Source organism: Episyrphus balteatus, chromosome 1 (assembly GCF_945859705.1).
Source record: "Episyrphus balteatus chromosome 1, idEpiBalt1.1, whole genome shotgun sequence".
NCBI lineage: Eukaryota > Metazoa > Arthropoda > Insecta > Diptera > Syrphidae > Episyrphus > Episyrphus balteatus.
The window spans coordinates 76,235,539-76,260,293 of record NC_079134.1 but is presented as its reverse complement, the minus strand read 5'-3'; the positions used below and the strand labels follow the sequence as shown (position 1 = coordinate 76,260,293).

General features: G+C 33.0%; 1 protein-coding gene across 4 annotated transcripts in view; it reads right to left on the bottom strand.

Annotated features, from left to right (window-relative positions):
- The window catches only part of LOC129905219 (fatty acid CoA ligase Acsl3), a 383,246-nt gene that overhangs the window by 134,525 nt on the left and 223,966 nt on the right, over nt 1-24,755 (bottom strand). For all 4 annotated transcript variants that reach the window (XM_055980646.1, XM_055980647.1, XM_055980645.1 and 1 more), the window contains 3 exons: nt 13,429-13,867; nt 13,167-13,373; nt 12,937-13,096 (listed from right to left, as the gene is read on the bottom strand). In XM_055980646.1, coding sequence (XP_055836621.1) covers nt 12,937-13,096; nt 13,167-13,373; nt 13,429-13,867 — 806 coding nt within the window. The remainder of the gene's footprint in view (nt 1-12,936; nt 13,097-13,166; nt 13,374-13,428; nt 13,868-24,755) is intronic.

The window sequence follows — 24,755 nt, the reverse complement described above, 5'->3', positions numbered from 1 at the left end:
CCCATATAACACATCCTCTACCTGCTTCTCCGCTGAACAACTATAATTATTATTATAATGCAAAAAATTTCTCTGATACACAAAAAACTCAAATGCCATCCACAACAGCAACATGGAAACAAGTTTCTTTTTCATTTCAAAAATAAATAGGTATACACTCCAGAAATCTTTCATGAAAATATTGAATTTCAAACCAGTTTTCGTCCACAAACACCATATCCATATAAAGATCTATGTAGTATACCTACATCCATTTGCATGTCACCCCGCACGCGTGAGTGCGATGGCGATCTCACAAAGAGACAATGAATGAAAACCATAACCAACATCCGGAGAGTAAAAAACCAGAGAATTCGATGGCGAGAGAGCGAAACACATTCACTAATACACACAAATGCTTTTACATGAGATTTGACTTTGCTGAAAAAGGGAACCCAGTCTTAAAGCGATTGGTTTAATATCAATGCATTTTATACCAAGCGTTGTTAATTCATTTTTTAATGTTTCCACATTGTAAAGATCTAAGCCTGATAGGACAACTTTAAATGGTCTATTACCTTTCTTTTCGTGGGTATAAAATTCACACGATTTATGATTTAAGTTCATTTGCAATTTTATTGTAAGATTCAAAACTTTTGCACAATATTTTCTGGCCCAATGAAATGTTTTTAAGCAGATAGTCATCAATTTTTAGATTGTCAATTAACGATCTAACCACTTCACTTTTTTGTTTGAGAACAATAATGGGAGGAATAATTTCAATGGGTTTGACAGGTTCACTATCATCAAAGTCTGCACTATCCATGCGCTCTTCACATGTTGATTGTAGTGGCAAATAATAGTTATCATCTTTCCCAGAATAATTCATGTTATTATTTTTATTAACACTTTTAGATGGATTATGATGTTTTTTTTGTCTTTTGTTAGTGATTTTGGAGGATGAAATTATCACCCTCCATTTTACTACAATTTCTTTTCACTGAAATGTTTAGCTAATCACTAGAAAGCGCGTGCTACACAGTCGACAAATGTCAAACGAATGAACAATGCGTTTTGTTTTAATTTTTCAAATTGAATAAAATTTGTTTACAATTAATCTTTTTTTTTTTTAATTTCTTATTTTTAAAACCAAAACTGATAGATCAAAAGCTTTTTGTTTGTATTTTCTTTCTATAACAAACGAACAAATTTATACAAATTTTCCAACTTTTTGACCCATTTAAAATTTGAATAACTTCCTGTGATGTCAACTGGTTTTTTCCAAAAATATTTCATCTTGTTTCTTGGACATGATCCTAGAAACTGTGCCCATGGGCGTAGCTCGAGATTTTATCTAGGGTGGGCCAGATGATATCGTCGACCTGAGTGTGCAATTTTTTTTTTACTAGGTCTATATAAGGCAAGTATTGGTTTCCTGTCGAAAAAAATTTGAGATGTTAACCAAAACCAACATTACGATGGTGGAGAATTCTGAAAAAGTGGATCTAGGAATTCTGTTCGTGCGTCTGTACGTCCATCTGTACCCATTTCAACAAATTTCAAATTTCTTCAAATTTGTTACAGATGATTTTTATAGAATTCTGAAAGCTGTTTTTTTTGTTCTTTTTCTACCTCAATTAGAAAGTGTACATCCCATACAAATTTTTCAAGTTATACCAAATAACTGGAAAACGGCTCTAACGATTTTGATTAAACTTTGCAGACGTAAAACTGCATTCTTAGTTTTTCTCAAAAAAGTCAAATAACAGAAAAAACTTTGCCCTAAATGTGGGCTCTTCCCCAACATAAACAAAACTTTTTGAAATTTCTATAAATGAAGCCCTTAAAATCTGTAAACTATCGTAAAAGAGTTTTGAACTACCAGCAAGTACATGACACAGTCGTGCATTTTATTTACTTTGCTCTTTTAATTGGCAAATAATTCGGCAATCTCTGTTGTTTTTAATAACTTAAAATTTGCCAAAAGTTTATTTTTAATAATATATTCGATCGGTAAATGTGTTGTTTAAAATAATAATGGTGTAACTCTTTTTTTTTTTTTTTTTTTTTGAAAAAATGTGTTTTTTGCTCAAATCGTATTTTGTTAATTTCTTTCAATATAAAAAGGAACCAACTCCAAATACGCAATATATTTTTGATAGTTACTGGTTTTTGTTTTTATATTGTGTAGTGTAATATGGTATTCCGTCTTTTAAAAGCTTGTTATATCGAAATGCAATTGGATGGAGTTACATCACTTTTATTTTGAGCGACACAAATGTTGAATTCAGTCACAATTTATGACAGCGATTGCCGATTGGCTTTAAAAACTGACCTTATTTTAGGTGCTCTTGAAACTTAAGCCAGAAGTGTAGGTACATATAAAAATAAAAATTTGTAAATAAAAGTTGTTGTATGAGGGTGACTATGTGACTCTAAAGCCGTATGTTAAATATTTAGCAGAGGATACATTTTTGACATTTAAATGTCTGGTGAATAAAAAATTATCTTTGGCTTAATTTAGCTGTGTGAATTTCGATACATTTTTATATTTTTTGATGTTAAATGATGTTAACCCTTTCGAACCCAAGCTATGTAAATCAATATTAAAAAATGTTTTTTTCAGTTTCATCGTATCAAAACATCACAACTAAGAAATATGAATAGCAAAAAGTTATTTTCCAAAAACCTGCCTATGACCACCAAAAAAAGTCGCACAACTGAGAAAATAACTTTTTATGGAACAATAATGTATGCTACTTCTTCTAAGCCAAAAAACAAAAACTTTCTGGATTAACATTTATGATATCTTTTTTTTTTGCAAAATTATGACCATATAAAAAAAATGTGAATTTCAGTCCCTTTTTCGGTAAAAAATAAAAGTATAACATTCGACTTTATCTTTCAATTAAGCCATTGAAACCTAAAAAATTATTAAAGATGATTTATTGGCCAATTAAGAGTTAATAATCGAAAAAGTGGAGAAGATTAAAATCTTGTTTTCCTTTGGCTTTTTTGTTCCCAATGTTTGTAGAAATGAAGTGAACATTAGCTTTTCTCGACGTTTCGACAGGGGTTGCTGTCTTCTTCAGGGGAACTTTATTTTATCAAAATAAAAACAAATAATTTATTAACAATTGTGTAACAACTTAAAACAATATTGCAAAATTACGTTACATAAAAATATAACAAAAATTGTAAATAACCTACATTAAAAGCAAAAATTAAAAAAAAAAAGAAAAAAAAAAGGAAAAAATACACTTCAAAATGAAGTTAATGTCGTTTTCTATTGACGAATCTCAGAATGAGATTTGTGAATTTGACAGCTGAAAGGGGGGGGGGGGTGAAGAGGGGAAATAGTGGACAAATCTCAGATTTCATGATCTATTTGCGTCCTGAGATTCAAAAAAATGACAAAAAAATGAATCTGATGACGAATTCCTTTCAATGCAAAAATCGAATTTTCGGCGATCTTGAAGCGAATTTTCTCTGAAAATCATGTTCCATAGAAAAAAAAATCGCCTCAAACGAAGCAGAATTCGAATTTTTTTTAATCCCTCTTTTTTGAGAGATTTACACGGATTTGCACACACACTTGTAACATTTGACATTTCTCAAACGTCAAGCTGAAAGATTGCTTCGTGTTGTTTGTTTATTTGAGAACACCAACTTCAAATAAAGTGTAAATTCTAATCGTTTATCGTATTTTTTTTTGCGGAAAAATATGAAATAAATAAAAAAAAAACAATGTGCGATCAAAATGTATTTTTTCCTGGCATACTTCTTGTGAAAAAGTCCAATTACTGTGACTTTTCTTCCCGTGATTGTCTTCAGGAAATTTTTTATATGTAAAACCACAGCATACGGTCAAAATAATTAACCATCTACTTCATCTTCACTCAGATCTTAATAATATCTCCAATTTCCTATTGATTTTGATTAAATTAAATTTAAATTACCGAAGAAAATAAACAAAATTCTTGAACAAAGGGAACTCTGTTTTATTTTGCAGAAATTGTTTTGATTTCAGCTTGACGTTCGTGTAAAAATTGTTGTCAAATAACACACATATAATCGCAAAAAGAATTCGGTCTGTTTTCATGTTCCTTTTTAACACCAAAAATTCGATTTTTTTGAGGCGATTCAAAAAATTGAAAGGAATTCGACATGAGATTCAAGAATCTGATTCTGGATTTTTATCAAGATTCACGCATACAAACACACGCACTTTCACACACACTCTTCTGTTTGACATTTGTCTGAACATTTGTTGTTGTTTTATTTGTTTTATACGCACAGATTATTGATTATTCCAAAAAAAAAACATTTTGACATTTACTAATGTCGTTTTCTTTCACTCCAATGAGACTACCCTTTTAGTACTTATGTTTGCACTTTTGAAGGTTTTGTACGCACTTGCACACACTTGGAAGTTTGACATTTTGAAATTTTGTTTGAAAATTGAAAAATGCGAAAAGTTTTTCTTTCAAACTCTTTTGTTATTAACAGAAATCAACCATTATGTGTATTTTCTACTGTATTATATTCCGCCAGATGTATTTCTTCCATTTTTTCGTTAATTCTTCACTTTTTCCAAAATGAAATTGAAAACCGAATAAAAAAAATATTCCGCCAGTGTTCTTCATCAATAGAAAATAAAATCCTGTGCCATGTAATAAAAAAATCCCTTTTTTTTTGCGTTGATGGGATATTTTTATTTTACAATTATAAAATCAAACTAAGGGTGTGTGTCAATTAGGCTGAAAAAACCGATCAGAAGCATAATGAAAAATATACCAAAAGTAAAACTAAGTCCGCTTCAACACGAAGACGCAAAGCGCGAGACGCACATAAGAGCAAAGGAGAAATAACGTTCGAAAATAAGGGAAGGAAGTTTTTCTACCGTGAGTTTCTGGTAAAAAATTTTGTGACTCTTTTTGACTTTTCTCTTTGATCTTGTTCTTTTTTTTTTGCTGTTCTGCTTTATTTTATTTCGCCGGTTGCGGAAACTGCTTCGTCGGTTGTGTATTATTTGCGTGTATAATAACGTTTTTAATTTATTCAAAAAGTTTTCGTTGCACATAGACCCCGCACGGGAGTTGTTTTTTTTGTATATTTTGGTGTTTTTTTGGAATTAAAATACATAGTCTGCTTCTACACGAAGGCGTAGACGCACAATATGCACATAAGAGCAAATTAGAAATCGATCTTTCTCTCTCTCTTGTTCTTATGTGCATCTCGTGCGTCTACGTCTTCCTGTAGAAATCGTTATACGAAAACAAGAACAAAATAAAACCAAAGAAAATAACTGTCAAATTTGCGTCTTCAAAAAAATAATAAGATGATTTCTGCGCCTTCCGTCTTCATGTATTATGCTTCATGTTATTAATATTAATTTTTCTTTTCAATTCATAAGATGTTTTCCCTAGGCCTGTTATCACTATTTTTTTCAAGGAAATTATCCATTTTTGCCTTGTCACACACACAATTACATAAAAAAAAATTACTCTCATTATGTTCTTTCACTCCAGGAAAAGGAGTAAAAATTTAGAGTACTACTTAATAGAGTGAAAGAAAACGACATAAGAGACAAGAGAAAAATATATGTACGTATGATATGTTTTGTCAAAATTAAATACTTGTCATAAAAAAATGTCATAATATTTGTTCTATTATCAAACCATTTTTCGTGCATTTCAATATTAAAAGATTTCCACAGTGATGATATGAGTTGGTCTATTTTATGATTGTTAAGTTTTTCTTTTTTGTTGTAAGTGTCTTTATATTTCCTCTTGAAATCAAATGGTTGTTGTCATTAGGAAAAAAATTTGCTCTGCCGATTGATAAAAACAACTTCCCACTCTTTCAACTAATAGCCGATGGCGAAGAAATTATTCGTAATGTCCAAGACGAGAGGGAACAAGAAATGATTAGAGCACAGTATGGTAATATGTTGCACTCCTTCCATCGCCAACGATCAATTTGCCAAATATGTGCTTAACAGGCCGCCTCCACAGGAGATAATTTTTGTCATGTTGACGTGTCTTAACAAGAAATGTCTTGTGGAGGCTCGCCATTTCTTGTTATGATTCAATGTTAGACAACCGTGTCTTCGATTTTGTCGGAACACGATTGTCTAACATCGAATTTGACAGATGTGTTTTTTTTTTCTTTTGGAACTGCAGTTTGTTCCTTATTTTTTGTCCTCTCATGAAGAAGATTGTCTCCGTAGTAGCGGACGACAAAATATATTTGTTTGTTTTGCGAATTTTTGCATGTTTTATGTTGAAATGAATTAGATTTCATGAAATGGTGTATACTTTTTGAATTTATTTAATAATTTGGAATTTATTTAACAGGTATTATAATTATTGATTTTTATAAAAATAAATTGTTTATTTTTTGGAATGCAAATAAAAAACAGACGAAGCAATGGGTACATGTACAAATTGAAACAAATTTAAAAAAAGAAGTATTCATACAAAATTGACCATATAAAATAAATTTTATCCGCAAAAAATCATACATCATCCTCTGGCGAACGAAGCATATGAAATGAATTGTCCGAACAAAATTTGCCCAGCCAAGAAAAAAAAAATTGTTATGTTGTAGATGTTAGACATTGAGTTAGAGAAAAATATCTCCTGTGGAGGCGGGGTGTAATGTACACAAGCAAGCAACTCAATTTCTCAAGCAGCATATATATGTATATATACCCCGCCTCCACAGGAGATATTTTTCTCTAACTCAATGTCTAACATCTACAACATAACAATTTTTTTTTTCTTGGCTGGGCAAATTTTGTTCGGACAATTCATTTCATATGCTTCGTTCGCCAGAGGATGATGTATGATTTTTTGCGGATAAAATTTATTTTATATGGTCAATTTTGTATGAATACTTCTTTTTTTAAATTTTTTTCAATTTGTACATGTACCCATTGCTTCGTCTGTTTTTTATTTGCATTCCAAAAAATAAACAATTTATTTTTATAAAAATCAATTATAATACCTGTTAAATAAATTCAAAATTATTGAATAAATTCAAAAAGTATACACCATTTCATGAAATCTAATTCATTTCAACATAAAACATGCAAAAATTCGCAAAACAAACAAATATATTTTGTCGTCCGCTACTACGGAGACAATCTTCTTCATGAGAGGACAAAAAATAATGAACAAACTGCAGTTCCAAAAGAAAAAAAAAAAACACATCTGTCAAATTCGATGTTATGTCGTTTTCTATTGACTTTTGAGATTTTTGTGTAAAATTCTCAGATTTTCCAGTGCAAATAGAATATGAAATCTAGTTTTGTAATTGTGTGCGAAATCTGTGCGTATAAAAAAAATAAAACAACAACAAATGTTCAGACGAATGTCAAACAGAGGAGTGTGTGTGAAAGTGCGTGTGTTTGTATGCGTGAATCTTGATAAAAATCCAGAATCAGATTCTTGAATCTCAGATTCATTTTTTTGTCATTTTTTTGAATCTCAGGACGCAAATAGATCATGAAATCTGAGATTTGTCCACTATTTCCCCTCTTCACCCCCCCTTTCAGCTGTCAAATTCACAAATCTCATTCTGAGATTCGTCAATAGAAAACGACATTTGACAATCGTGTTCCGACAAAATCGAAGACACGGTTGTCTAACATTGAATCATAACAAGAAATGGCGAGCCTCCACAAGACATTTCTTGTTAAGACACGTCAACATGACAAAAATTATCTCCTGTGGAGGCGGCCTGATAAGAACATCATAATTATACCAGCGGACAAGGGCAACGTCACAGTGGCGATGGAACGAGATCAATATAATATCAAAATGTGTGATCTACTATCCGACCGCAACACCTATAGGCGAGTTAGAACCAATCCAACAACAACTCTACAAACCAAAAATAATGAATTAGTCAAGTGGCTAAACAACAACAATTTCATAGACGATCGGGAAAAAAATAAAATGATACTACGGCTTGCCGAAAATACACAAGCCTAATCTCCCTTTAGGCCCCATCACATCGTCTATGAAAGTGCCATGCTATGAACTTTCCAAATATGTAGGAAGAATTTTACAGTGCGCGACACCAACATCAAGCTACTCTGTAAAAAATTCAATTGAATTGATTGATAAAGCGAAACTTGTGAAATTTCAAAATAATGATGTTTTAGTTTCATACGATGTTGTTTCACTTTTTACCAACATTCCTACACAATTAGCTATAACTACACGGTGTTACAACAATGTGGTTTCAAAATATACGCGGGCGGAGACCTATCAGGTTTTGTAGAGCTAGTCGCACTGAATACGAAACGGTATTTGAAAATCCCCTAACACCCCCAAAATCTGGAGTTACGGGCAAAAAACGGTTTGTTGGACCTTCACCCATTGAAAAAATTCTAGCTTCGTCGTCTTTGCTATAATAAATAAAGATAAAATTGATAACGTTCTAAGAACCCTTAACGGTTTTCATCCTAAGATACAATTCACCATCGAAATGGAGAAAAATTGTGAAATAGCGTTTCTTGATGTAAAAATTCGGAGGAATAACGATTTTCTTATGTTCAATTGGCACCAAAAAGACACGGCATCAGGAAGATTAATCAATTTTCGAAACACATAATCTTAAATACAGCTTCCAATTTAATAAGTAAGATTTTCACGCTAAGTGACACTAGTTTCCACAGAACAAACGACGAAAAAATTATTAAAATGATGAGAGACAACGGGTTTCCTTCTACCCTAATACACAGGCTTCTCTTCAAATATAAAAACAAAATTTCTAAAACAATAAAAGATGATCGTCCGACTGGACGATCCTGGCTTAACGGAGAATTAAAAAAAAACTGGCGTCAACAAAACCCAAAATGTACTCATGGCGTATAAGCCCAACATGACACTCAGCCATCTCTTCACTAAACAAACCGGAAATAGAAAAAGCAACAGATGTGATCTACAAGATTAACTGCAAAGGAAAACCTAATGAACCATGTAATTTGTGCTACATTGGCACAACAAAACAATTTCTCCGCCAACGCATGTCCAACCATAAGTCTGACATCAAATCCAACAACACTGGAAAAACTGCATTAGCCAGCCATGCAATTGAATGTGGCCATACTCTAGACTTCGACGATGTCAAAGTTCTCCAAAGTAAGCGATACACACTGGAAACACTGCACATCATTAACAACAAAAACAACATGAATCCAAAGCTCGACATACAAAACATATCATCCGTATATTAGGTCCGTTCCACACTCAGTTTGCAACTGCCGAATTTAGTAATATTTGGTTATTTTTGGTCAGAGACTGTTCCCAACTTCAAAAATTGTGTAGAAGAGAGCGCTCACGAGAGAGTAAAAAATTTCCCCACCCTGACAAATTTAGCCCAAAGAATTTCTTCCGGCAGAAATATGAGTTCTGTCAAATGAAAAGTTTACGTATGTCAAACAAATAAATAAAGAAGAAAACAAATCAAATTGTAGTGATTTTTAAATTGAATCGTGTTTACGTGTTTTTTGCATAAAAAAGTGTTAATGTTTATCGAATTAGGCATAAAATATGAAATTGTGTTGTATAATGGTGTTTAACTTGTTCCAGACTTTTTGGCAGTTTTTTGTAGTTTTATTTCCTACTGAGACAATTCTCTCCCAACTCTCATTAATTTGACAGACTGCCTAATTTAGTGCACAAAAAGTCTGGAACAGACCTATTGTTCTCTTGTCTCTTAGTAAATGTCAAAATGTTTTTTTTTTTTTGTAATAATCAAAGACTAAACTTCATTTTGAAGTTTATTTTTCTCTTTTTTATTTTTTTTTTTTAATTTTTGCTTTTAATGTAGATTATTTACAATTTTTGTTATATTTTTATGTAACTTAAGTTTGCAATATTGTTTTAAGTTGTTTTTTTGATAAAATAAAGTTCCCCTGAAGAAGACAGCAACCCCTGTCGAAACGTCGAGAAAGGCTAATGTTTACTTACATAATTGTTTCATTGCTACAAGCATTGCGACCAAAAAAGCCAAAGGAAAACAAGATTTTAATCTTCTCCACTTTTTCGACTAAAAAATTATTTGCTGGAATATTTTTAACGAATTTTTAAAAATATGTTACATGAGAATAACGTTGGGTCCGAAAGGGTTAAAAAAAAATGTATAAATATTAACAATTTACAAACTTCCAACACGCGTTGTCATGTGAATTTTATTTTTGTGTTGCCATTAATGGGTAACTAAAAATTTTTTTCATCATCAATAAAATGAAATATATTGAAAATATAAATTTTTCTTAATCCGCACTCATAATGTTGCACTGCTTTCTCAATTTTCAGTTTTTGATTAGTTATTGAAAAAAATACACAAAAAATTCTGCAAAAAATTTATTTAACCGACCCCCAGAGAAGGATAAATTTTTGACAACTGAAATTATCTTTTCACCTCAAAAGTGTGAAAAATGTATTCTCGGCTAAGGCTGTGCAAAAATTTTAAATTGAAAAAGCTAATTATTAAATCCGACCTTTTAGTTTGCTCATATAAACGGGGTATTTATACATATCGCTGGCTAAGAAAAATATATGTACATAAACACAAGGCTAGTTAATAGTTGAATTTGTACTCCGATAAATTGCGAGACATCTCTAGAATATACTCACCAAATATGAGATCTTTGTATTAATGGGAAGGTCCTTCGCTTCCCAATTTTCCATTTTTACATTATTCTTCTACTAAAAAAAATCATGTTTTTATAAATCGACTCTTTAGGTTTCTTAACATATTCTTGTAGGAAATTGAACGCTCTACAAAAAAGGCCTTGGACACCATTTTCGTGTATCTAACCGTTTAAAAGATATTTGACGTCTAAAAATTAAATTTAATTAAAAAATTAAATTTAATTAAAAAATTAATTTTAATTAAAAAATTAATTGAATTATTAAACATACATACAGCCCTATAATTCTCAGCAAGCGATATTATAAAAAAAAATGTTAGTGGGAGCTAATACCAGACTAAAAGCTCCGTAGAACTGTCGATTTTTCTAGGGCGAGCCATTGATTTTCTAGGGTGGGACTGGTCCACCCAGGATCCCCCTTCCTACGCGCATGAGTGTGAGATTATTCATCCAATTTGGTCACCAACTGATAAAGAGATTGTTTTAATGCTGAATGATCATGTAAATTGAGTACCAGTGTTTCATTTACGGAACTCGAAATTTGAAACCAAGCTCCAACAAAGTTCAGTTTGTTTGCGATCAGATAGTTTAAAACTCTAAAGATCAGCATTGAAGAGCTCATTTTTAGTACTTTGAGCACAAAGTCGAAATGGGTTTTAAGAGTATCAATAAACAGCGGAGGTAGCCCTGTTTCAATATGAAGCATGTAGTTTGGAGTCGTTGGCGGCAGTGAGAAAACTTGCGCTGAGTAAAGTATAATCGATTTGGCCACTGCTTGAAAGAGTATTGTATTTGGTTGAGTGATTGATAGCTTTGTTAGCGACGCAATTTTTCCAAGATATGCATAGTGCAGCTTTGCCTTCCTGAAGTTAAGCTTTGAGGTGTTTTTTCATACAAAGATCACTTGTTATAGTCACTCCAAGGTAGAGTTGGGCACATTTAAGTGATCGATCATTTTAGTTCAAATCACGCTACTGAACTAGTTCTGAACTAGTTCATTTTAGTTCAATTTATTTTAATCACTCCGATTTTGTTAGAATTAAAAAAAAACAAAATTAGTTTGTACAAACTGTATACAAATTTATGGAAAATTGACGCATTCTACATAATAAAACAAATAATACAACCTTAGAATAACAGATATGTACATATTTTATTTTCTATAAAAAATCTTAATTTCGTTCACATACTTGTCGAGCTTTCTGGTTCCTGACGAAAGTCTAGAAGAATTACGTTTTGCTTTCATTATATCGAAATCATAGTAATGCAAGGACCAAGATGATACTTTTTTTATCTTGCTCAGAAATAATAAAAAGTGGTGCTTGAAGAAGAAACGCTGATACTGGCACAAGCGACCTTTTGTTTTACATCTAAATCTTGAGGTAGAACAGAAGAACTGATTTCGCTCAACAAAGAACTGGATGCAATTTCATATGCACTTTGGTTTCTGCACACCTTCTTTAAACGTCTGTCGGGTTAAAGGGCGCTGTCGTCTTAAAGACAAGGAAAAATTCTCTATACAGATGGGACTTCCTTTCACCCAAAAAATATATAAAAAAAAAATGATAATGTAAGCTGAGCGCAAGCTGTTGCTGTTTAGTTTGTTGAAACAAATCTTTATCGCTATTCGCGAACTAAATTGAACTAAGTAAGTGAACTGAAGCTCACTAAGCTTTTTCTTGTCAGCAACCCATTCTGATAACCTGGAAAAGAGCATTATTATAAATATCTTCATTCCCGCGTTCAAAAACGATATCCCTCTATAATTATTTGCGACAGACGGGTCAACTTTTTTAAATAATGGGAAGATAACAGAAGATAAAAAAAAGCAGAGGGGATTGATTTGGATTGAGACACAAGTTGATGTAGTAAGGAACTAGATACTTAATAACAATTAAATAAAACAAATTAAGAAATTTAAACATTATTCAATTAACTAAATCAACAATTCGTCGGCGTAAAGCAAAATTGTTCTAAGAACATAGGATTTCTTAAGGACTTAGCACAATTTTGCTTTACGCCGACTAATTAATTATGTATGTCGGCTTTGGGATCTGTGACATAACTTATTAAATAATAATTAAACAACAATTGAAACATAATTTAAAATAACAAAATATCAATATTTGAAAAGTAAGTAAATAAGTATTAGATATGAATATCGTAAGTGTTTTGGTACTAAAAAGGCAAAGTAATCATTATGTTGATTAAGTTTGTCTGATAGATGGCAACAAACTTACATATTCAAATAGGAGTTTCACCTAATAAGTAAGTAAGTAGCTTACCCTAAAAGAACATCGTCTGGATATATGGGTACAACATCACAAAATCCCTTCATTGTCGCAATAAGATTGTTATGCGAAAGTAATACACCCTTCGGTGTGCCAGTTGATCCAGAAGTATACATTATAATTGCAATATCAGTTGCACTTGGTGGTACTCCCTCTGAAAAAAGAAAAAGATATCTTTTTATAATTCTATTACTCAATCGTCTATAACCTTCAGTCTGACCTACCGAATTTACTAGTAGCTCCGCTGCGAATGACTTGGGAGAAAGGAATAAGTTCTACTTCATCTTTAAACCCACTTGTTTCTGTTTTACACAACTGATCGTCCATGTAAATAATAGTTTTAATGTTTGGTGTTTTATCCAAAAGGGATTTGAATTTTGGAAGCAGATCATGAGTTGTAATTACCGCAGTGACTTCAGTTTCATTTATACCTTAAAAAATTATGAATTAAATAATCGGTATACCCAAGAACAGGTGCTAAATTACAATGGGCAACCCCTTCATCTCCAAGAGTAGCGTAAACGGTAACAATTCTCATATTCTGTTTAAAGCACCCATGTGCGGCAATCATCCACTCGGCTCTTGTTTCAGCAAATATAACAATATTTGTGCCAGGTATTTGTCCATGTTCACGTAGACCACGGCCAAATGATGCTGCTAAACGTTCAACTTCAATGAAGTTCTTCCATTTGTAATCGCCCATATTGTACTTTTTGAATACCCGGCCATTAGGTTGCACTTCATCCTCTTCACTTAGAATTTGTCGGGTGCCGAGGCACCGCTTAGTCGTATGAGTTTTTGCGACATAATTAAACATGTTTTCAAGTGTGCTAATATTAGCTTGTAACATTTTAACATGTACTTCACGTGGTGGTTCGATTGTCCTGTAGGTAACTTGATTTTCATCTTTTTTCACTATTTTTGCCTTAAAAATAAAAAAAAAGAAAAATTATGTGAATATTTAATCAATTTTGTTGTAAGACTTAATTGCATCAGTTTGCTTTATCAAACTGTAAAGTCAGTGGTGGGTCATACTCATAGTCATGTGAATCGTTATAAGAGAAAGTTGTAGAAATCATATTTGACATTATTTTTCACAAGAAATATATTTAATTGAACAAAAGCATCAATTTTATAATCAGTTTAAATTCTAAAACTCGGTTAAATTTTACAGTTGGGAAACTCAACTATAAAATTTAACAGAGCGTTAGCCTTTAAACTGACTTTTAAATTGGTTATTAATATCTTCAAATATGTAGAATTTAGTTTAATATTAAAGTGAGCTAGACATTTTATAGCCCAGTAATTTTAGGCATTTTTTACCCCAATCTTCGGAAAAATTTCTACTGGGCTCGATTTTGGTATAGACCTTCGTTACGGCGTTGTTATGAAGATATGAAAAATCGACATTGATATCGCGTCCGCGTTAGAAGTTATAGAGGTCAAAAGGTCACGAAGTAGAAGCACCTTATGTATTAATTGGACAATTATTAACAGTTTTATATTTTATATATTATTTAATTAATCCATTAATTTCTAAATGATGAGATAACTTATTAAATTAATAGTTAATGAACTTGAATAAGTATATGTTTTGAAAACATAATGTAGAAACTTAAATTTTCTATTAACTTTACTAAAATTAAATCATTAAACAAAATTTATTAAATAAATTTCCGTCCCATCTGTCAACTTCAACGGATTGATTGACGCAACGGATTCTATGGGTCGGGCCCTTGACGCATAGAATACGTCGTATGACGGATTGCTTTTTGACATCTCACTTCAAATTCCAAGGTTTGTTCGATATTTTATCGCTGAATGTGTACTAAGGAAGTTCTGATGCAAGAAATTTTTAACTATTATTTTTTTTAATAAAATAAAATGCACGACTAGATTTCTTCAAGGTACTTGCTCTTCAGTTAAAAACAATTTTTTATAACAAATCATGAGTTGTAGGTATGACTTTGGCATAGTAAAATTGAACTCTACAACAGAAATTGAGTATTTAATTGATATAATTTATTAGATATATCATTAACTGTTACTTTTATTACATTTTCTTAACAAATATACAATTAAAGTTCACAATTCATAAAATCGGAGAAGAAAAGAACTCAGTTTTTGGTTCTGAAATTCCCCGGTGTGCACTCAGAAACAGAAAATCGAACTGATCTGTTGTTGACAACCAATGTCAAAGGATACGACGGATGCAAAAGTAGAAAGTTGGGCTACTCCTTCCGTCGAATCCGTCCGTCTCCTTCCGATCCGTCGCTTATGGGTCGCTTCCCATAAGAACGTGTGTATTTTATCGAGCTGTCAGTTGAAAACATCGACGGAACGGACATTTGATAAGAAATTCAAAATTTTGAACTTCTAATCAAAAATGATCTTCAAAATTCAAGTCAAATATACCTAAATATTTAGCCTAGGTTAGGTTAGGTAGCAGTGGTTGTCAGGCAAGTTACCCGACACACTTAGACCCTTATGGATCCATTGTGATACCACAAAAGACTATCAAGTTGGAACTCACTAGCCAAACCACTCGGAGCTTCTTATGAATGAAGATAGACTTTTAACGTCCGTTTTCACTAGATCGCTAGTGTATTCATAGAAGAATTCTCCTAGATGGAGTTTTCTTCTACTAGAGAGAGCAGGGCAGGTGCACAGAAGATGTTGAACAGTTTCCTCTTCTTCTTCATCCATGCAACTTCTGCAGAAATCGTTAGAGAACACGCCCATTCTTTTTGCGTGTCTACCTATTAGACAGTGTCCTGTAAGAACACCTATGGTGGAGCTAATATGCACTGTTGTAATTCAAAAAAACCCTTTGAACGTTTCAAGTCTATACAAGGCCATATTTGTTTAGGTGCTAGGCAAGTATTACTCTGAGTCCATCTGAGGTTGGTTTTCTTTAAAGCGTCCTGCTTTAGCATATAGCGATAGGTGTACCTATATTGTTCCTTTCTGGTTGTAGAGGAGTGATCATTCCTTGTTTGGCAAGTTCGTCTGCCCTGCAATTGCCTGGAATGTCACTATGTCCCGGCACCCATACGAGGTGAATGTTAAACTGCTCAGACATCTCCCTTAGAGATGTTTGACAGTCGAGGACCGTGACTGAATTTGTAGTGATAGAGGCAAGAGATTTTATAGCTGCTTGGCTGTCCGAGAAGATCCGAATATCCGTGTTGGATATTACGTTTTCTCTGAGCCAAGAGAGAACCTCCTTAATCGCCAGAATGTTTGCTTGGAACACGCAACATTGGTCTGGTAGGCGGAAGAAAAGACTGAGATTCAGTTTTTCCGAGTATATACCACTTCCTACACCTTCGTTGGTTTTTGAACCGTCAGAATAGAAGTGTAAAGAGTCATTGTCCAGAGTGCTAAGGTCCTCCCATTCAGTTCTGGAGGGAATAGAGTTCTGGAAATTATTATCGAACACCAATTGAGGTGTGGTATAGTCTAAACGATCTGGAATGAATCCGAAGTTGTTTAGAATTTTAGTGTGGCCAATATGATTACTGGTCCACTGAAGGGTCGCTTTTAAACGAGTAGCTGAACTTGCTGCTACTTGTTTGCTAAAAATGTCTAGGGGTGTGAGATTTAGTAGTATGTCGAGAGCGTCATAAGGGGTTGACCTTAGCGCACCGCTAAGGTCTAGCTGACCTTTGGACTTTGATAAGCTTGTTTAAGTTTATCGCTTTGTCCAGTGCAGTCCACCAAACTACCATCCCGTATGTAAGTATTGGTCTTATGACCGATATGTATAGCCAATGTGCAATGTTAGGAGAAAAGCCCCATTTGCCACCAATGGCTTTTTTGAATAAAAAGAGTGCCACATTGGCTTTCTTAAAAAAGGTCGCAAGGCAATTTTTCCCGCGGCTATTTTAATTTTTAATTTTTGTATAAATTAAAGTAAACGAACAATTCAAAAATCTCATTTAACAAACGAATTTAAATAAGATCTCTCGTTCAACTCAAAAAAAGACACAAAATTCGTTAAATTAAGGCTTAAACACCAAATTCACAAAAGTGCTGATGTCAGGTGCAAACAAGAGACCTTTGGAAATGTCACCGGAACAATTAAACGCTAATAAAAAAAGCAACTGTGATACCATGTCGGTCGCCGAAATGTCTGTGCCTTCACTAGAAAATTTGCTTGTTACTCTGCTTGAAAAAAAACTATCTGATCTCCCAAAAGAGAAGGACTTTGATAGTATGTTTCAGCAGATACAAAGTTTACAAACTCAAAATGAACTTCTTTCTAATGAAATGTTGGCTGTCAGAGAAAAAAACATCATTTTGGAAAGAAAAATGGATTACATGGAAAAGCAATACAAATCCAATCACATCATTTTTTCTATACCAAATAATTTGAAAGAGAACACAACAGAAACAATTAATCGATGCTCGAATCAAATTTTAGACCGCCAAGACATAACCTTCGAAGACGTCACAGAGCTCCCCTTAAGAGGAAGTCAAACTCGGTTGCTTGTGAGAACAGGAAACAACAAAATAACCTCACAAATCTTCAAAAATTCTGGCAGATTGAAGGGTTCCGGTGTTTACATAAATCCCGACCACACACGAGATTACCAGAAAAAACGTCAAATCCTGTTGCAAGTAAGACATGCTATCAAGAAAAAACACCCATCGGCTAATCCTCTGGTCCGTGGCCTCAAACTGCAAATAAACTATAAAACCATAAACTGCGCACATGATGGAAAACTTTATTGTGATAATCGAGATGGGATGGATGTACTAAGAGAAAAGAGAGATATTTGGAGAATTACATTTTGATGAGTATAAAAACAAAAATAAATCAAATCTTTTGAATACTCAAGTCAACTCGTCAAAAGAAAATTCACGATCAACAAACTTCATGTCAACGTCAACAGCAGCTGTCATTCCAGGGATGTCATCAACTCTGCCACCCGGAAAAACAATGAAAAAGTGTTGCCGTCTGTCAAAAAGCAAGTAGTACCAAAAAAAGTAGTAAAGTAAATAGTAGCGAAAAAAATGAAATTATAAATATTAACTTATTAGCTTATAATGTTGATGGGCTTAGTAACAAATTATTATTTGTAGATTTTTTCGATTTTGTAAAAAAAAATGATATAAATTTTCTGTTCGAAACATTTATAACAAGTGAAAAATTTGAACAATACTCTAAATATTTCTCTGGATTTGAATTGCGTTGGGTATCAGCAGTACAGTCAACTAAATTTGGAAGAGCTAGTGGTGGACTTTTATACGGTTTTAAAAAAGAAAAAATTAACGCTGTTTTTGTAGATGTCAACAACATACCTTGTGTTAAAATACTATGCACAAACTTAACATTTTATGTACGACCCACGTACCTTAATTGTAATAATTGGGAAAATGACTTTGTTGCGTTAGAAGACGTTTTAAATTCTTCGCTTGTCCAAAATGTTTTGCTTATAGGAGACGTTAACGCCCGAATAGGTTCAAACCAAATTATTCCAGCAAATTTCCATCTGAATTCAATACCTTCCGAGTTTCTTGAAACCCGATCTTCTAAAGATAAAACAATTAACAAAAATGGACGTCTATTTTTAGATTTATGCCAAACACATCCCTTCAAGCAAACAGGTCCGACCTCGGTCCGAATCCGCTCCGCCTCAGGCGGAGCTGAGTCCGACTTCGGCTCAGAAACGGGTCCGAAGGCGGCTCAAATTAGTATGGAAATTATAATCACCGCGAAGTCGATTGCATATGTATTGGTGAGGTGAAAACCTCCATTCCGAGAAAACGGAGCCGAAGTCGGAATGAATGACGTCCGGCATTGGAGGAATGGAAAAAAAATGGCGCTTGACATTTGGAAGCATTTGCAAACAAAACAAAACACGAATTATTTTCTTTTTCTTAAATTTTTTTATTGTTTTTTTTCTTAACACAAAATTTTATTTTATTGTAGGTATTCGTTGATACAGCTGCTGGAGAATTTGCATCATTGAAGAATAGCTGTTGTGCGTTGTGCAGCATCAGCGGAATGGAGAAATCGTATTTTGTCTTTTAAATTTGAGTCACAGATTTTCTCTGATCACATGCCCTTGGTTGACCAATTTACACTAAATAAAATCCCAAACTCAAATTACTCAGAAATCACCCTACCACCCAAAATTATTTGGAAAGAAAGTAAAAAAGAAAACTACCAAACAAAAATTTTGCATGAACTTCAGAAACTAACTGATACTTCTTTAGTTTCCGATACAAGTTCAAGACTAGACTCTCTTTGTAAATCTATAAAAGTTGCTACCAATATAAGAAACAACAAAAAAATTGTCAACTTCAAACAAAAATGGTTTGATAAAGACTGTTTGAATGCAAGAAATAATTCCTTCGAACTTTTAAAGAAATCAAGAAAACAAAATTTAAATGAAACAGCCACCAAACAGTATATTTCAGCAAATAAAGCTTACAAGGATTTGTGCAGATCAAAACGCCAGGAATATTATACATTAGTAGCACGCGAACTTTCAATTATCAAAGATAGTAAAATATAGATAGGAATAATATAAAAGAATTGAAAGGATCTAAGCTTATTTGCGGAACAAACTTGAAAGCAAGTTGTCTAGCCGATTATTTCAAAAATTTACTCAATCCTGATCCAATCTCGAATCATTTTTCTTTTGCGGAACCTTTAATTTTAGATCAAACTCTCGATTGTCAAATTTCAATAATTGAAATCCAAACTGCATTCCATTACGCAGCGAACAACAAAGCTCGAGGTCCGGATAGAATAAGCAATGAGTTTTACAAAAATGCGCCTGTTGATTTTTTATATATAATTCTTCACCTTTTTAATAATATTTTCAATACCGGGAAGGTTCCACAAGCTTTTCAAGATTCTCTGGTCTATCCAATTTTTAAAAAAGGCGATGTTAACCTAGCAAATAATTATAGAGGGATATCGTTTATGAATTCTATTGCGAAGCTATTTGCATCTGTACTCTTTAGTCGCATCAACATTTGGTTAGCAAATAATGAAGTACTTAGTGAATACCAATCAGGTTTTCGTAAAGGCTACTCCACAGTTGATAACATTTTCACATTAAACTCAATTTCGCAGTATTTCCTTCGGCAAAAAAAGAAGTTTGTACATATTTTTCGTGGACTTTACAGCTGCTTTCGATTCGATAGACCGACAAGCATTATTTTATAAGTTATCACAAAAAGGACTGTCGACGAAACTTCTTTTGGTCCTGAAAAATATGTACAAAAACACTCGCTCAGCGGTTTGGGATGGGAAAGATATGTCTGAATGGTTTGAGACTACATCTGGTGTCAAACAAGGTTGTCTTTTAAGTGCAGTTCTCTTTGCTATATTCATTGATGATATTTCAATGTTTCTACCCGCTGGAATAAGTTTTACATGTCTAAACGTTAATGTACTCATGTACGCAGATGACATTGTACTTTTAGCAGAATCGCCTCAAAGTTTACAACTTATGATAAATAAGCTAATTGATTTTTGTAGAGTATGGAAATTAACGGTAAATCTAGAAAAATCTAAATAAATGATAGTAAGAAATATACAATCAAGACTTAAATCGAATGAAAAATGGTTCTTTAATGGTGAAGCCATTGAAAAGTGACAGAATACAAATACCTTGGAATACTTTTAAAATCTAATATGAAGCTAACCCCACATCTCGAAAAAAACTGATTGCATCAAAAAGTATGATTAACGCGTCATGGAAAGATGTTATGAGCAGCAAAGATGTACCAACCTCAGCCAAGTACAAGGTATTTGATGCTGTAATGCGTTCCGTTATGTGCTACGGATGTCAAACATGGGGATATCAGTCACACGAAGAAGTAGAAAAACTTCAACGTTACTTTCTCAAACGGCTTTTCTTCTTACCATCCAATATTCCAAACTATGTTCTTACACTTGAAACCGGCCTTCCTGCTCTTTTTATTCATACTCTAAAACTCCACTTTTACTACATCTTGAAAGTACTGGCATATACAAGAAATAGAATTCAATTGTCAATAGCAAAGTACATCATAGATAACAAAGTGGAGTGGATAGGAGAATGGAGAGAATGGGCAACGAAGTGTGGAATTGAGCTAAATTTCCAATATACTAACATAATCTTGCTAAAAGAACAACTCTACGGGTTATTACAGGCTGTCGACATCTACCAGCGTAATGAAAATTTACAAAAAATGTCATCTTCAATCAACAGAGTCATTTACCCCGATTTAAATCATAATCTTTTAAATAACTATTTAAGTGATGAATACAGTACAAGGGAAATTTCTTTAATCTGTAAAGCAAGAAGTGAGCAACTTAATTTAAACGGCTCACCCTATAAGGGTTCACCCACTACACATTGCACCCTTTGTAATTTGAATTCAAAAGAGGATACTTTTTATTTTTTATCAATTTGCCCAGTCTATAAAGAACTTAGAGTCCTCTACTTCGGGAAACCAACTCTAACTATGGAGCAAACGTTAACAATTTTAAACGGTGAAAATTGGAAAAACCTAACCATTTATCTTGAAAAATCAATCTGTTACAGAGAAATGATTATAATAGAATTTTCTTAATACTTAAATTAAAAACAGTACAATTATATATCATGTTTTTATAATTACTAGTATATATTATTGTTGTATTATTATCTATTTTTTTTTTTTTTTTTTTATTATTATTTTAAATAACTAAAATTTTGTTTTTAACTAAACTAAAAGTCTGTACATAATGCTTAAATTAATGGGTTCAAAAACCCGTATTTTTGTTTTAGCCAAACTAAAAGCTCTTTTTTTGTAATCTTGAAACCAAGTTTTACTTAATTTTATTTTTATTTTTTTTTTTGTCAAACTAAAAGCTGTTAATCCATATGTCCAAAAAATTATGTATTATCTATTAAGTAATTTATTTTTGTTTTAGCTAAACTGAAGGCCCTATTTGCATATTTATATAATTTTTGCAATTGTTCATTTACATTTTGTTAAATTGTAAACATTTTCTTTGTACACAATTTGAAAACACATAGTCAATCTGGCAGACGGCATTGCCACCGCCAAAACACTTTTATTACCAAATTTTAATGTTATTCAATTGTAACCGAGACTATTGTATTTAACAATTTTAAGTAATAAAAAACATCTATCTATCTATCATTGGCTTTCTTAACCCTTTCTTCAACATTGAGCTTCCAGGTCTATGCACAAACTGACTATAAATATTGCTCAACACTTCGCAATCAGATCTCCTATTAACCGTATTTAAAATATGTAACATTTCTAGTAACATACGTTTGCTGTAGTGTTTTTCTCTCTGTATAATATCAACGTTATTGAAATCTGGTCTATGTCCTTCATCTATGCAATGCAAAGCCAATGATGTCTTATGTGAATGTCCGCTATTTATATCTGGGGTCGAATTACGGCACACGATTACGATCATACGTTAACATTTTGACTATTTCTGCCGCTATTTAATTATTAGAAAACGATAGGGACACATAGCAACCATTCATTAACGAACGATTGCCGTTATTCGACCCCTGATCTATGACCAGCTAAACGATTTTTAAGTTTTTACATAGACGTTTCTACATAAACGGAAGGACAATTAGTTATTCCATCACCTAAGCATTTCATCTTTATCTGATTGAAACGTCTTTTTCAAAACTTCATTTATTGAATTTTGAAACATGTATTATAAAAATAAAGAAAACCAATTCAGATAAAATTAAAGATTTTAAAAATCTTAAACATTTTTTAAGCTTAACATTGGAAGTATAGATTTTTATTTTCTTTTTAATTATTATTTTTTAGACTAATGGTCAAAACAGACGTGCAGTTTTTTCCCTGCAGCAAAATAAAATAACACGGGCTCTTATGGGAGAAAAATCTGCATGCAGCGCAGAGGTACATCATGTCTCTATTTCTAAATTCAATGCCAAGTTTCAACAAAAATACAAAGTACTTGCTATTTGCATTACTGATATTGGCAGTTGGCACAATCTATCATTCAAAAATTCAAATAACGTTCGTTTTGATTTTCTTAAAATGGAAGAACTTATTGAATTCATTAAAAAAAACATAACCATCATGTTTTGTTTTATAAGTTCAATTATTTCTTCCATTTTAACCGCTTATAATCCATTTTTAACGTATTCTTACAAAAAAAAAATTATAAAAAATATCAAGGTTATCAATTTTTTTTGACAGAAGTCGGCATCAATAATTTAAAAAGTGATGCAAATGTATTTTGGGTGCAGCGCTGCATGCAGCGATGCGTGCAGATGTGCCGCACATCTGTTTAAGCCATAAGAGTATTTATTGTAGATTCCTGAAGAAGGTTGTAATCACAACCGAAATGTCGAAGAAATATTTGGATAAACGAATTTGACCTAAAGCCCACACAGGAGTTAATATTATATATTAAAGAAGGTCACGAAGATAGAAATAATAACACAATAATAAGAATAACCTCAATATTAGAAAACTTGAAAATAAAAACATGGAAAAGCTAACAAAGATGATGAAAATCGAACTGGGATATACGTTCAAGTGTCGCGACTGTCGGCGAGGGCTTGGTTTAGAAAGAGGCTTAGTCACCAGTGACAAAAGTTAGCCGGTGGAAAGTGCAAAAACGCTTGACAAAATAAAAAGTAAAGGTGAGTCGACCTCAGCCTCCAGAATGACTTCAAGGTGCAAAACTGGAAGCCGGCGAACAACCACCAATCCAAACCCTCCTACTTCAGGTAGCGCTAACCCTCCTTCGTACTCGAAGGACTTAGCTCCCTTCAATGGAAGTATGGCCCAAAAATAAATGTAGACAATTCTAAGGGCCCGGAAGATGATGCTATATGACTGAAAAACGGACCACCTCCAGTCAAAGCTAACCCCTTCAGGACACGTTGTCATGCTTCCGTCGAGGAGCATAGTAACAGAATTATTACTCCTAATCCATTAATAGTTCACTCTGTGGGTCCGGAAAGGGCTGTTTTGACCAGAGCGGTAGTGCATCTGTGTTTTATAGCTCCATTTTTGCTGGAGAGGAAAGCAAAAGAGCGCCCCGTAATGACAGAAAGAACGCAAAAGGGATCTATAAAGCAATAAGTTTGATACCCATAGCCGAACGTTCCCCAGAGTAATCCAGTAAGTTTGAATGGGCCAGAGCTATTATCAAGAATAAAGAGATCAGCGGCGACTTAACGTCAAAGCGACAAAGGTCTATTGAAGGTACCGTCTCGGAACCTAAAAGACAAAAAGTGTTTTCCAGCACTCACGCAAGGAAAGACCTGTCCTTTAGTGACGCACTTAAGGACAAGTCTATCCTCGCAGCTATCGATAGAACTAATGTTGATGGCATGATCTCTTTTGACCGATGAACGAGGTCTCAAACAAACTGCAGAAATCCTACTGGACTCTCATGATGGAGAGCTCGGGTGAGCCTGCAATTGTTGAGGACGTAGGATGTGTAAGATTATATACTTAATAGGGTGGGTCAAAAAAATCGAAATTCGTTTTTTTGATTTGGTACCTCGAAAACTCGATTGCTAGACACCTCTAAAATATACTCACCAAATATGAGCTCTTTATCTTAATGGGAAGGTCCTCCGCTTTTCAATTTTCCATTTTTACATCAAGCTTCTACCAAAAAAAAATAATTTTTTTATTAAGTGACTTTTTAGCCAATTTTTTTACATATTCTTGTAGAAAATTGAACGCTCTAAAAAAAAGGTTGAATACACTTTTTGAAGATACCACCCATCTAAAGTCATTCAGGCCAACTAGCCTGACATTATTTCTCCTTAAGACTTTGG